Source organism: Brachionichthys hirsutus, unplaced genomic scaffold, assembly GCF_040956055.1.
Source record: "Brachionichthys hirsutus isolate HB-005 unplaced genomic scaffold, CSIRO-AGI_Bhir_v1 contig_424, whole genome shotgun sequence".
NCBI classification, from domain to species: domain Eukaryota; kingdom Metazoa; phylum Chordata; class Actinopteri; order Lophiiformes; family Brachionichthyidae; genus Brachionichthys; species Brachionichthys hirsutus.
In genome coordinates this window covers 67,481-83,057 of record NW_027180347.1, presented here as the reverse complement: position 1 = coordinate 83,057, position 15,577 = coordinate 67,481, and the positions used below count along the sequence as shown (strand labels likewise).

General features: G+C 41.5%; 1 protein-coding gene across 1 annotated transcript in view; it reads left to right on the top strand.

The window, feature by feature from the left end:
- The first annotated feature begins 1,389 nt into the window (after positions 1-1,389).
- Positions 1,390-15,577, top strand: part of LOC137913839 (docking protein 6-like) — a 33,508-nt gene continuing 19,320 nt past the window's right edge. The window contains exon 1 of the mRNA XM_068757473.1: positions 1,390-1,497. Within this exon, the coding sequence (XP_068613574.1) occupies positions 1,432-1,497 (66 nt within the window). The 5' untranslated portion in view covers positions 1,390-1,431. The remainder of the gene's footprint in view (positions 1,498-15,577) is intronic.

Sequence of the window (15,577 nt, the reverse complement as noted above, 5' to 3'; positions counted from 1 at the left end):
ACCGGATGTTTGACGTTATTTGTACTGTAATACATGCTACTGTGTGACTGTACTTGTACTCTAACATTCTATCTAATAAATATATTCATCATCATCATCACCAAAGTTAGTCGTGTAATGTCAGATGAAGACACATACTCATTGCTGGAGTGTAATGTTGTCCTGTGCTTGAGCACTAATTCAAGGTGCATTCCGGTACTCCAGATGAAAATACTACGTCAGCTAAAGAGAGAATATAAACATGATGAAATTATTTCAATTATTCTTCCATCAGTGGCAATGTCCACAAAAGGTTAGACTTATATGACTCTTTCGTGAACACTATGCTGTCCATAGTTTCATACAATCCAGTTTTCTCACTCGGCCTTAATGTCTTGCTATCATTGATTCAGGCTGTCAGTTGGGATGCCAGCTGTTCTCCTCAGCTGATCACATCCATCCAACAGGCCCTTTCATCCTGTTGCTGTGTATTTCAATTGAATTCTTTCTGTACTCCTTGTTTATCCCATCTGCCATAATGCATGCCTTCTATATCGCCAACATCAACCAGACTTTGCAGATTCCCAAACTTCTTTGTTTCATCAGCCTCTTCATCCTCATCCGTCTCAGGTTCATCCACCGCCGCCGCCGCCACCGCCACCGGTAAGTGTGGGGAGATTCACATTGCTGCTGCTCTTCCATCTTAATCTCCTTGGAGACTCGGTGACGTGCCAAAGACTTTCTGGCAGTCTCCTGTATGAATCCTGCAATAAACAGTTATCCTGACTTAATTTACTGTCTCAATAAGCAAACATAATAATAATACAAAAAATAAATAACAGTCGGCATTGAATATAACAAGAGCAAGTTTTTTTTTTTACATAAACTTCTCAGCAGCAAAGGGAACATTTTTTTTAATCGTGTCGCTTCAACTGAGGAAAGGGAAGCCTAATTAGAGTTTCTCACTGATTCTCTGGGGAAATTAATTACCGGAGCTCTGGAAGCCTACTGACAATTTAAGAAAAACAACAACATGACCATGAAATAGCCAAACAAAGGGAGCTGTTTGTGAAGAGGTGCTTTGATGCTGAATAACACCTGCCCGTTCGCTTCTCTGCATACTCCCGACCCCTCACTGTTTCGGGGATGGTGTGGTCCAGGAAGCGCGTCTCTTCTCTACGCTCCTCTTCGGCTCCAGTGAATCAGCTGACGAATGGTATCTCCCTCCTCCTCCTCCTCCTCCTCCTCCTCCTCCTCCTCCCCCTCCTCCTCCCCTCCCGGATGGAACGCGCTGCTGAAGCCGGGCAGCCTGAGCGCTGACACAGGAGCAGGTTGCGCGCCGCTCGGTCTCCTGCCGCTCGATGTCACAGGAAAACATCCCGCCTGTCAGAGAGCAGCTTACTTTATAGAATTCTCCACCTCGGATCGGAAGCTTACCTGCTTCCCTTCGCCATGGCGTCAAACTTCAACGACATAGTCAAACAAGGATACGTAAGGATACGGAGTAAGAAACTGGGGGTGAGTACTGTTGCACTTGCCATCTCTGGCGCGGTGGAGGAGATGGAAGGAGGAGGAGGAGGAGGAAGAGGAGTACCATTTGTTTCAGGGCGGTTTAGAAAGAGGCTTTGATTGCTCCATCCGTCCCGCTGTGAGCTCCTCAGATTGGAGGGATCAGCACCAACAGCGGCCAAGTTTCCCTGAGTGCGCTGCGCAAAGTACTTTAGCGCACATCGATATGAAGGTGAAGTCGAGATGAGTGACAGCCGGCGTCAGGTGGATGTCGTACATGTTTATAAAGTATGCATTTGAAAACACATCTGATAACAACGTTGTTGTGTGAGCGATGAAAGAGTTAAATTCCCTTAAAGACATAAAAATGCAAATAATATCACCTTTGACTCACGTCAGAGCAAGTTAAGGTGAGTCATCTCAGCGCGCCAGAAGCTGGAAGAGCCTTTATCGTACAGAACACGGCACCATGCTTTACGGAATTAAGGATAGACAACATAATGGGGATTGTGGGGGAAATGCTTTATCACTTTTTATTTAGCTTTTCATTAGTGGGGTGCAGATGAATAATTTTGTACTTAAAAAAAAAAAAAAAAAAAAGCTGATTTGGAGCCACATCACCTCTTTATTGTCTTGATTCTGGATTTGGATTCATGGCAAAGCAAGGGGAGAAATGCGGCGAGTGCTTAAATTGAAATGAAAGACATACGTTCCGTTACGCGCACCTTATTGTCTGACTCCTAAAGCCGTCTGCTTTTGTTCATACTTCCACCTCATTACGCTGACAGAGCGGGCGCACACTCCCTCTCCTCTGATGAAGTGTGATGATGGAGGCTAACGGCGACTGCCTCCTCACATTATCACCTGACTTCATTAACACTATGGTCCTTCTCTTGTCTACTGAGAGTCACGTCACTGTTGACATCTCTACTCTACAGGTAAACCGTTGAGCAGGAGAAATCATTGCTGCACCCCTTAAGCTTTTGTTGTTGTTGTTGTTGTTGTCAACATGCAAATTTAACTGGCTCACATACAGAGATTGTGTTTTATGGCGAGCCCTTGCAAAGGAAGTTGGGAGCCATGCTGTGTTGGCTGCGCTCGAGGCATGGAGGCCAGATCTCTGCCAGCATCGCATCTCATCCTGCTGTTTGTGTCCTAATCGCCCACTCCCTCAGCCCTCTGCTGTTTGCTGGTGTTTCATCATAGAAATCCATGCTGCAATGGCCTCAGAGGACCCCCAGCGTGGGCAGAAAGTATTTATCTGTCAATTCTGGGATTAGTTATTCAAGTCTAATTCTCATTTGGAATCCTGTTAGAGAAAAAAACAAGTAAATGCAACAGAAATAGTTGGTATCTGCATGCCTGAATCAACAGGCGGCAATGCGGCGCATGCCAGTAATGTTTTTTCGGTGGGAGAGAAGACATCATTAGAGAAAAAGTGAATAACTTCCACTGTTTCGTGTTGAGTTTCAAGAAGGATAATAATCCAGATGCGTGACAGACGCACGATGTGTGGGTTGGTATTATAAGGATACACAACTGAGTGGGGGGGTTGGTATTTATGCTTGGCTGAAGTGATGATTAAATGTTTTGTCAAAAGAGAAATAAGCCTCACAAACTCGTCTTTAAGTGTTTTGTTTGTGCCAAATAAGAGTCAAACACCCAGAAATAGATAACAGATATAACTAGAATAAATATAACATCCCAGGACTGAGCAAATTTGAACAATGCATTTGTACTTTTGATTCAAGGAAACAATCATCTGCTCAAAGGGCAAATACATCTGATAATAAAATTGGTCTATTGTTGCCAGTAGAGCCGCAGATAATGATTTCCATTGATCTGTCGCTTCTTTTCGTGAGCAACTGAGTCGTTGTTTGCTTTCGAAAAATGTCTTGCAATATCCCAATATGACATCTTGTAATGACTTGATTTGTGCATGAAGAGAATAAAGCCCAGAGATAATCAGTTCACTGTCACAAGAGATAAACAAACACCAAACCCCTCATGGGAGAAACTGGATGCAGTCATGTTTTTGGTTCAAAATAAGAACAGATAATTAATTGAAAACCAAAATATTTGTTACACTGATCATTTATTTCAGCCTTTCATTACAAATGTCACCTTTCCAAAGTTATTGCAGCTGATGCATTTCAGTTGGTACCAAATCTATGAGTGTCTGAGCTGACCCTGCCTGTCGGAGCGACTGGATGTCCCCACTCAACTGCAGATTTAGGCCAGAAAGGTCCTGAGTGCTTTTTTCCTTATGCAATGGCTTTTTAATATTTATTTTGTGATTTAAAGGTCTCTCAAATATCACATATCAAGACTTTGCATCACAGTTGACCTTTTAATGCTCCCACTTTGGTCTCTGTTGTAGTGCTGAGCCTTTTTTAGAATGTATTATACACTATTTTCCATTAGAAGGAGGTACAGTCGAATGGTTTCCTTTATGCAATATGTATTAAGTTGGCCACAGCAACACTGACGGCTTCAGCTGAACTCATCAGCATCCTTCAGCATGATTGGCTCATTTCCAAACCCCATCGTGTGTGAAGGTTGAGACCATGAGGTCAGGTCTGTGTTCTTCTGAGTGATCGAAATTATCAGGGCATTTTCTCCTCTGTTTTTTTATTTCATTTTATTTGTTTGTTTGTTTATCACAATACATTTGTTTTTTCCCCTTTTTCTTCAATTTATGCAAAAGTCGGCTGCAGAGACGTTGATGCAGAAACGTTGATGCAGTGTTCTTGAAATAGTCCTTTCTTCTTTCACACTGTCCTCCTTTTCACCCTTTCAGTCACCTCACATGCCCCGCCCCCGTGTCCCACCTGTACTCCTCACACTTGTGTTTCTCTCATCTCCTCTTCCCTATCTTCTTCCCCTTTATCCGACTGGAATCTCCCTCACCTCATATCATGCATGTCACCTTTCTCTCCTTCACTGGTTTGCACACAGCTGAGAGACTGAACACAAACGCACTGTGTTCATCACCCCGTCTGCACCCTCCGTAACCCCCAAAGTCTACCCCCCGCCCCCCGACACTGAGCAAAGGTGCACAAATAAACATACATGCACAAATTCGCTTGGCTCAGCGTTGCTGAATTGCCACATTCGGCGCGCACCGTGGAAACAATGCATCATGGAGACTAAAGTAACACGAGCCAAAAATAGAGTGCGATCAGGAAAAAAAAGCCTAAAATCACGCATGGTGTGATATTCTAATCGTCCATGCAGCTGTATCTTTCTTGCTTTCAGTGAAAAACAGCAGATGCTATCAGTCCGATTGAATTATCTTGACAAGCTGAGTAGCTCAACCTTTGAGTTATTTCTGGCGTCCATCTCAGTTCAGGCAGTGTGTTTTCCAAGGTTAAGGATCGCTGCGGTGAATCCAAAAAGTTCATGTATGTCCAACTTTTCTTCAAGCCTCAACAAAAATGTTCCATTGAAGTCTTTCCATTTAAGACGCACAGTTTGACAGATCAAAGCAGCTAAAAATGTTATTCTGCCCAGGGGATATTTGTGAAACAGAATTTTGGACTCTAAAGATTACATTTCCCACCAACATGACACCATAGTATTTTCACATAAACAAATATAGCCTTAAACATGAACCTTTTTACATGAGCTCAAATGGGACCAAATTATTCTGTACTGATGGATGCATAAAGAACAAGACTAGAAAACATCCCCAAATATCCCCTCCAGTTCACTGTTGATTTAACAATCTAATATTTAGCAAATACATATATATAGTATATACCATGTGTTAAACTTCCAGTGCCATTTTTAATACTGAAAAGGACAAAATTGTGCTCTCCTGCCATTTAATCCTAGTAATTGTTTGATACCGCCTCAGTCAAACCTGGAAATGTCAAAGCAAAAATACATTAAAAATTCATTTTGTCTGGAGACACGTAAAAATACAATCACTTGAAAGTATCCGTGTACGCAAATAATCATTAAACCAGTAGTCGTGGCTGCAGACTGAGAGAACAAAAGCATATAATTTGCAAAAGATGAGCTACTCTCCTTTTTATAGATTTGTAGAAGAGATCTGGGGTTTTAAAAGCACTTTTTTGTGCATACAATTTGTTATGGCACAAAAATCCCTTGTAATACAAGAACTGGAATAAAGTGTAAGCTCCTTCAGCTCAGTTCTTATTGGATTCTTTCCACCTTTATCCTTGTTGGAAGGTTTGAGAGGAGTGTAATGTTGGACAGAAGATTCAATCTATAGAATATTTCATATGCACACACTACAATAAGCAGAACATTACTATGAGGAATACTGAGATTATGATTTAACACATCTAATTACATGGTGGACTACTCCTTCCAGCTGCTCTGGTTCTGTTGATCGACTCTCATTATGACTATTTACACATGAGAATAATAGAATACTGTATTCTTATAACATTCCATCTGTGCTCTATTGGTACAGAAATTACAGAAAAGCTCATTTGACAGATGATTAATCCTTTCAGTGTTTCCTATTTAATAAAAGACCCCAACAGTCTGTTTTCAACCTCTCATGTAACTGCTTTTCTCTGTTTTTGAAACTTGCAATCCTTTAAGCGGAAAACAATTCCATTTGAATTAGTCGCACCACTAAGCAAAAAGCAATATTTCACAAATGATCTTTCAGTAAGATGCCTACATCTTAGAACTATTAACACTTTTAAATCTATGAGGAATGGTGAATAAAAAATCGCATAAAGGGTTGAAGGCCTTTAGTTTAGTCTGATTTGGAGATGGCAATGAAGACACCAATGCTGCAAATAAAGCCTCTTTCCATTGCATTTGAGGAGAAAACCAAGTTATTTCTGTGAAATGTCTTTTCTGGACCCTTGGCTGCTCATTTCCCATCTCTTCCCATTCTATAAAGTTATTCATTCTTTCTTGCTCATCTTTTTTTGACCCACAAGTGGGCATTTGTGATTGGTCATCAGTGACCTTCACTTGAACAATGTGTATTGTAATGGTGTGTGGATATACCCCCCCCATCCCCCCTTGTTGATGCACAAGCCCCACCAAAGTGGGGGCAAAGAAGTTGAAAACAAAGCTGCTATTGTCCAAGATAGACGCCTTCCACTTCAGTGTATGCACTATTAATAATGACAGGCCAGCCAGAACGGTGGCTGTCAATTTTTTTACCCCAGGAACTATACTTGTCAGTGGAGTGTAGAAATGACAATGTAAGCCTTGCAGACTTGAAGCGCCTGAGACTTCCGAACAAGAAGGATGACTGTGACTGGACTTGTGCAAAGAAATTAAGTTATATCAATCTGCAGGAAAAGGAGAATTTTACATCCAGTGGCCACAATTAGCAGCGCTTCCCATCTCGTCTTTCTGAAACTGCAGCTGAGAGAGGGTTTCCAACATGCCTGGCTTTGTTTATGATCTTATTTGTACCCCGTGGGTGCATGTTGCCTGCTTCCTGCTCCTCTTGCGATGGATGCGGTCGGACTTGGTGCATTAATTCACAGTTATGCAGTTTTATGCATTGTATGGTCATTTCCTGTGGTTTTCATCAGGTTCCTCCATCAGAAAAAGACCTGAAGACAAATTACCACCCCTTATTGGTCCTGATGAATTGCATCTCTGGCAGGCTATTGGAACAACAACCCAACAGTCGTTATTCACAGTGAAAAATGTGCCTCTATTATAAAGTCTCCCCCATAAATACCAACAAAAAAAAAGGAACCTGCCTGAACCTCACTTGAGCATTTCACAACATTGATTTTCATTGTTTTAATTATTAAAAGAGCTTTTTTCCTTTGAACAGGGACAGATGTTATTAGCAGTGAGTAATGCCTTAACTCTTTTGACGAACTGATGCATGCTTAAAAGACTAGTGGCTAATGTTGCCTTGCTGTATAAACACTCTTTTCTGTCTTGATGTCATGTTCTTTACATGCCTGAAGTCCAACAGTCACTTTTATTTTAATTTTCTGTCCTTGTGTCTTTTCATTTTATGTTACTACTTGAATTTCATGTCGTTACTAAACACCAGACGGAGCAGCGCTCCTAATCTCATTGTGTAGCCACAATGTAAGGACAATAAAGGCTTTATATTCCATTATATTCTAACAGGCACTTTCCGCAGCAACTTTGTGTTCCAAATGTTTCTGGCGAACTTTCTGCAAAATGTGTAAATAGGTTAAAAAAAAAGAAAAAGAAAATTAGTTTCATCTGGATGATAATTTTCTGAAATGAAAAATCATGTGGTTCAAGATCAAGGACAGTTTTTCCATATATATTATTTATTTTAGCCAAAAGTAATTTGAAGTCCATTTATTTTATCTCAATATACCAAACTCAGAGAAATGACTCATCTTATTAAAAAGACTGTTTCTCTAATTCCATATGCTCTGTGATGTTTTTCACCACCTGCTTCCCTCCAAAATGAAGTGAGGACAGACTGTTGACTCAGATTATTTATTCAAGCTGTTACATATTAATTTTCAGCAATGTGACAGCCATGAACAAACTGGATGTTCCTGTGTAATTAATTACATAGAGCTCGGGATATCTCCCTCATTACGCTTTTATGAGAGATTTTCTTATTTTATTTTGGTTTTAATAGGGTTAAATTACTTCATTCTATTCATGATCACTAACAGTTCCATTCCTTTCACACTGTGAGTGTTGTAATTCTTAAAGGTGAATGCATTTCTCTCCATCTGATTCACATATTTCACCACCTACGCAGAGCTCAATGCCCAAAGGATCGCTGTGGTACTATCAGCTACATTGTGCAGATACACTGGATACTCACCAATAAAACACCAGGCCGAGAGGAATCTATCATTGCTCCATTAACACTTCGGCTTCATCCTCCTCTCCTTGCCTCCCTCCCCTCATCAATCACCAGACCAGCCCCTGGAGCTCTGCTCTGCAGCTAAGCATACTTTCAGCATATTGTGTTTATGGGAATTTGCATGTGTGCACATGCATGGCAGTTTGCATGTGTCTCTCTGTGTGTGTGTGTGTGTGTGTGCAGTAAACATGTCCAGGTCCAAGAGCGGTGTATTCTCTAGATTAATCTGAGAATGAATGTTCCAAATAAATTCACAAATCTGATACAAAAGATCCTTCAGAGATTCCCTCATTATCAGTGCATATATTAAACATCATGGTCAATATAATCAGTTCTTTCAAACTGGGTCGCTATGTGAGCGTTTAGATTTACTGTTTCAGGAGCGGACGAAGTTATCCCAGCGAAAAAGTCCCACCTCGCTTTTATATTTGAATCATGATCTATAATGAGCTTCTCTACTGCTGCTACCTTTCATCAACCAGCTTGCCAAGCGCATTCAGTACAGTGACCCACCAAAGATAGCCTCAGCTGTGTGTCTGTATGTGTGTGTGTGTGTGTTGCGGGGCTTGTCTTTGTGTTCCTAATTTACTCAATGTGGTGCATGGGTAAACATCATTATGCTCTTGCTAAAAATATTACCATTAGCCCTGTTGAATAATGTAAGCTTTCCAAAGCCGTCGACCAAACAAGGCTTTTTTAATGCGCCGTTAATTGTGAAACCCTGTAATATTAATGTTTGGAGATTTATGCAAGCAAAAGAAAAAGCAGGCTGCTCGTGTCACCAGCCTCTACGGGAGCTCTGTTTGTTTCTCTTTTTAACTCGGAGATGAGTTTGTACACTTCTCTCCTTAGCTTCCCCTTCCCTTCTCAGGGGAGTTCTTTTAATAGTAAGGAGGCGACAGTTTAGCTCACACTGAGAACTGGGATGACAGTTTGGTATACCTGCCCAGCATGAGACACTCCAGCTGACTTCTGATCCTCTTTCTGTCTCACATATTTTAATATTTCCCCGAAGAATGAGTGTTCAGGAAAAAGCTTTCTTTGAATAACGGAGCACAGAATAGGAGGACTTAGGAGTGACACTCACAGGATCATCTAAAGGTCATTATGGATAAAAAAAAAAGACGGCTTTAAAGAGTTATAAGACAAATGAATACATGAGGAAACATATAAGACCTTAGAGCCATCATAAATCAGGAATACATCCGCAGATGAGGATATATCCTCCTTAATAAGAGAAAGTTTGACGCTGATAACAAACATTAGGGTCAACATTCACTAGCATCACCCTGCTCAGACCCAAACCTCCTTCCATGCTCGTCGCTTACGTCTCGAACAAATATGCTTGTAGAAAGTGATAAATGCATTCACTCCTCACGCCAAGACACAATGTGTCTCTGAATAACACACCACTTATACCAAGTGAGTGTCTTATTCAGGGGGGAAACATGACAAATCCAATGTCATCAGAGACCGTACAGATCCCCCCCGCCCCCCAGTGTTCTTTTGCATTTACAAGAGAGCAAGAGACGTGGCTGACTCTGCTTCCTGGTGGTGGGGGAACAGAGCCTGCTGCTACCCCAGCTAACTGTATCAGAGAAGCAGCCCAAACAAACATCAGTGAGCAAAGCATCTCTTTAGAATTAATCCCTGGGTTTGGGGGGGGGGGGGGGGGGTTGGGGCTTTCACGCCACCGATGCATGAGGATTACCACTTTTAGGGCTTCTGATGAAATTCAAATAACCAACAACAAAGTGTGCTGGAAAACACTCTGTTTCGTTATATCCTGCTAAACATGCAAACATTTGCTGGAACACCAAACGGTGGTCTGAGCCTCTTTCAATTTCAGAGACTTAATTGATATGATAATCAAGTGGTCAGCTGATGGTAATTAAGCCGGCCAGTTGCTGGCATTGTGTCGTAGTTGTGCGAGCCAGACGCTTTCATCCCCTTACTTTGTATTCTCTTCTCACAGAGGCGAGTCGGTGACTTGTTAGGCACTGTATTTGGTGTCCATATAAGAGCCCCTCACCTGTTGGCCAAGATGCTAATGTAGCTGCAAGCTGGCAGTAGCAAAAGCACCAACATATACTGAAATGCAAAATAAGGCTTTGCCCACTTTGCAGCTGGAACTGAACAGCTTTACAGCCAGACCGTTATGGATTCAGTTCAGTTTAAGGTCCGGCCTGGATACTGGAGGTCTAATACCATTCTAAATTGCTGCTTTCCGTCTATGGTGGGCCTAATATGCTTGTGAGCCAGGGCAGGGTAGGCGAGGTGGGCAATAATGCAATAGTCAAATCCTTCTTTGTCTGTGTGTTATTGTCTGAGAAGGCTTCCGCCTTGTTCATAGATTAAATGTAAATTGCTGTGCATGTGTGATTGTGTGCGGAGGATTGTGAACTAAAGCTGTAGTACATAAAGAGGTTTGTATGAGGGATGGTTTAAACAGCAGGCAATTGTCATAATGATGACCCAGTGTAAACCTTTTTACAGCTGCATTTGCTTCCTTGTTTTTGCATCTTGCAGTGCTCACCAATCTCAGCATCACTAGGATAAATAGGTTACTATAGTTTAGAACAACTTGATTATACTCATGCACACTGGGTGCATGTTGCCTGCTTCCTGCAGATTATGGAATTAGGATTGCAAATTTGTGTACTTTCTGGTAAAAATAAAATAAAATCTGTTTCCTCTCCTGCCCGTGTCATTTTTCTTTTTTTTTTTTTTTTACCCCTGGGGGTTGGTGATATCATAGTCTGAGCCAGACAAATTTCTTCACTCCTTCACACCTGAGAAAAGAACTTCAGTTCAGCTTCAGAATAGCTTGGTTGCTATTTTTGGGTTTTGGGGGGGGGGAACCCATCATGTACAGTAGCCGTGAATTCTGGACCTGTCCGCCGTGTGACATTGTAAAAAATGTTTCAGCTGCTCAAGGATGTTCTGCTCAGCGTGGGTCAAACATATTTCACACATCTCCACCACACTAATGAGAAACAACAGCAGAAACACTTGTCTCTGCACTCAGAAATGCTCTTTTGCAGCCAGAGACTTTGAGGCTTGAGAATCTGCTTATAGCTCTCCAAGGTCTGGGAAACAATGGTGTCTTACATTATTAGGTTTAGAAGTCAGGTGTGAGGGGAAGATGGATTTTAGGGAATGTCACAGCACTAAACCAAATCCTTCTCTGCCCACAATGTTCTGACCACGAGTCCTATTTAAACGCACAGTATGTCTTGAATCCTAACAGAGGGCTGCAGCGCTGGCCTGTTCTGAAGCTGCACTTTTTCAACAGCTGTTCTCACCACCTCATTAGCTGTTTCACTTCTCCCTACGGATGTAAAAAAAAAAAAAAAAATTGGCTCCTTATTTAATTTTTTTTTACTTTCATGCTCACTTTTATTTTCTTTCTACATTTTCCCCAATGGCCCCATCACACGGTCATTTCAATACCACCTGCCCTTTCAGAATTTGCCTTATCGAGGAGAGGGGCTCTATCCTTGTGGGGGCACAGAATCAGCTGGAACCTGGACTGGGATCCAGTTTTCAGATATAATATTCATAGAGTAATGCCACCCAGTCACTGCCAAGGCCTTAACTAGTGAAAGTAAGGGTTATGAATGGTTATAATGAAATTTTATCTCAGGTCCAGTTTGGCTCATGAACATTTGATGAGATTGTCTTATCATGCAAAGACACATGAAAGAGATGAGGAATGGGACAGAAGAAATTTAGAACAGAAGTAACAACAGGCGGGCAGTGGAAGAGACAGTGTGTGTGTGTGTGTGTGTGTGATTTGGGATGGAATCATGAGCAGTTATTACTTGCTGCTGAGGTAGCACTGCATTACACATGAGGATTTGGAATGGCCTAGATAAAGTAATCTATGATTAACTGGGGCACGGCTGGCTCACCACCCTGCAAACAGCTGTAGTCGGGGGCAAATCAGGAAATTATGGGATGTCCAAACATTTTAGATTCAGCTGGAAATATCTGTCAGCACGGCGGGCGTGTGGTTGGGTTTGAAGGAGAGTTCTATGTATCAAGACAAAGGTGACAACCCGTGGCCAGGGAGGGAGGACAGATGCCACAATGGTACAATTTAGACAAGTATTTGTAGTCATCTCATTTGTCAGGCAATTGTTGAAAAGCTGGAATTGTCCTTGGAGGATTTAGGAAGGGGAGGCTGGGGTCGTGGTTGGAGGAGTGATTGCTGCAATGATTGCTGTAACAACTGTCCGACCTGATAACAAATCAAATTATAACGATGGACACTGTGGAACAGACCCCTCCGCCATCTGAAATTGATTGCCAGAACCAGGAGCTGATATTGCCTGGCCTGGTCTGTCATAGTCCATCAGGCATCATCATCACCAGGGGAACACTCAGCTTTATTCAGAGCTGAATGAGAAGGAAGACTTAAGCCGCATTACGGCAAGCAGTTAGACATCAAAACAAACACAGATGTAACAAAGGTGATTTTTGTGAGAGAGAAAAAATATATTTAAAACAATAATTTGTGTAGAACATAAGCTGTTAAAATATAGCTGAGTGTCATCCATGCTAAGTACCAGCTAAATCTGGCCTGTTATCTCATCTGAGTGTAGCACAGCTACCTTGATTGAAGTGCTCTCATGTCTTGTAGTGCCGGTGAGAGCAGCAGCAATCATTTACAAATCATAGTTTGCAGGATGCAGGAATCATGGAGAGGGTCCCAATCCATCCCACATTCATATCTTTATTTTTTTTAATGAAATATCTGAATAATAATAAATGCATCTGCACCTCTCTGAGGTATTCTGATTGTGTTTCAGTTCTCCGGTGCTCCAGAGAATCTAAGAGGCGGCTATTTTTTACTCTGCCTTGTGATTCGACATTTACCCGAAGTAGACTATCATTGGAAACCATTTTAATGTCTTCAGATAGTTCCTCAGTTCATCCAAATGACAAGTGATTTTGCCTTTGGGGAAATATGGTTGATATTCTATTGAGAGGGGAGACAGTTCTTGATTAATGCCAGAAGTATGACAATGCTCCGTGAATTGAACGGACTGAGGGCCAGATAGATAAAATGACTGACTTCAATGATGGCTCATTACTAATTCCCATGAAGTGTTTAACGTTTTACATTTTCTACTAGACCTCTCAGGCATGATTTTGTGCTCATTCGTTTGACAATGCTACCTATTAAGGCCCTGAGATGAACTTTAAAGCATTTGACCATTTACTATTTACTGCACATTAAATTCCACTATACCATAAAGAAAGTTCTTAGTTCCCCTTGGAGGCTTTTGTGGAAACTCATCAGGCACTCTGTTTCCACTTCTCGTTCTCGGATCGTACTTTGTCTCTAATCCTTCTTCCGCTCCCCTCAAAGAGTGATCTCTGCATGATTGTCGCTCTAGAGCTGGTGTTGATGAACTTGCGACACCCTGCCAAGTGCCTGCTGAAGTGTTTTTCTTACCTCCCAAAATGTAAAGGAAGGTACCCTTGAAAAAATCTCTTCACCTCTTTGGTTTTGCTGATCCTTATTTCACATACGACCATGTGCGACAATCTGATCTGCAGCAGAATCATACGGGCGCATTTAACAGAAGATTCTATTTATAAACAGACAATTATTCAAGCACAAACTCACACCTACGGACAATTTCAGAGTAAACAATTCACCTAATTTGCATGGGTTTTTTTGGAGGTGGGAGGAACCCGGAGAACTCGGAGAGAACACACGCAGACACGAGGAGTTGGATTTGAACTTGTGACGAACCCGTTAATTTTATCCTGCTTTGCGACTCCTTCACATGCCTTTTTTGGAGGGCCTTCCTGTCCTACTAACGATTTCACCCACTGCTGCAGAATAGATAGATACAATTAATACATACCATGACATGGGTTTGTCACGCTGCTGGCCTCTGCTACCCTGGGCTCCTTAATCTGATGTTGAAAATGTTCACGAGAACAATACAATTTACTGGCACTTTCCAAAATTAGAGGGTTTAAACCAACTCATCACATGAATCAGTTCTGAAATGCATTCAGTCACAAATAAATTCAAGGATTATAAATGTCATTGATGTGTTAAATCTGCCTGTGGAGGTTTGGAAGGTGGAAACGATGGTGCATATAAGCTTCATATGAAAGAGAAGAGAAAAGGCAAAGGATTTGTATTTGTTTTCTTGCCATTTATTTTTCATGCCTGTTTCCTTATTAATCGAGAAGACACACACACACACAATCATGTTTGCCAATTTATGTCGAGAAAATAATTTTCTTTCATATAGATTATTCTAAGGTTGTCGTAATGAAGTTTTAAATTTTAATGACCCAATCTCTTGGATTCCAGTCAGCCCTCTGGGTCCAATCCACCTCCCAGACTTTCAATGAGAACTCTTTAATATTATTTTGAATTTGGATGTAAGACTTTTTCTTCGCATACCTCGTGACCAGCTCACCAAACGCCTCATCAAATGACAATTTTAATTGAAACTCTCTTTCTTATTAATCACTCTTGGAGAATGTGACCTGCCAATCAGGCCTATAGGAGCAGCTTCATTCAACAGCACCAATCACAGTGTCTTATAAAATATACATTGTGAATGGATGTGTTGCTGGCTGTAAAATTAAATGGATTATTTCAGAGTTACTTGGACAAATATCAGTAGACTCACCGGAAGGCAGTTAATATCATCTGCACTAGATGGAGGAGGTTGAACCAAACTTGGTTTTTGGCAATATTGGAGTGAGTTCTGCTTCTGGAACAGTTAATCAACACATTTTGGAGCGTTTCTTCCTTAAAATCACATGCATTCCCCTGGGGTGTAAGAAGAGAGGGACAACAGTGATGTCGGTGAGAGAGAGAGAGGAAGCGTGCTGAATTGGACAGAAGTTTGGATGCGATACAAAAAACGATCCAAAAGTTAACAAGGACTCCCTCATGAATTTACAATCAGTCCTAACGACTTTAATTGTCTTCGTGGTTTTGGTCGTTTGTTTTCTGCTCCAACAGGAGTATAAATATCTAAACTCTACCAGTCAGTTAGACCTGAAGAAGCCTCGTGGATGAGAGGTGAAACGTCTTCAACCAAACTTAAACAGTTCCAGTTAATTCTAGCAGTTAAGTTGTACCAAAGACTGGATTCTCTATTAACAGACAATCACATGCTTCACTCTCACAAGAGGTTTGAAGTGGGGATCACTGTGCCAGAGTAGAGCATTATACACGCCTCCTCTTTGAAGTGCCTCCATCTCCACTAAGCTTTCTTCTTC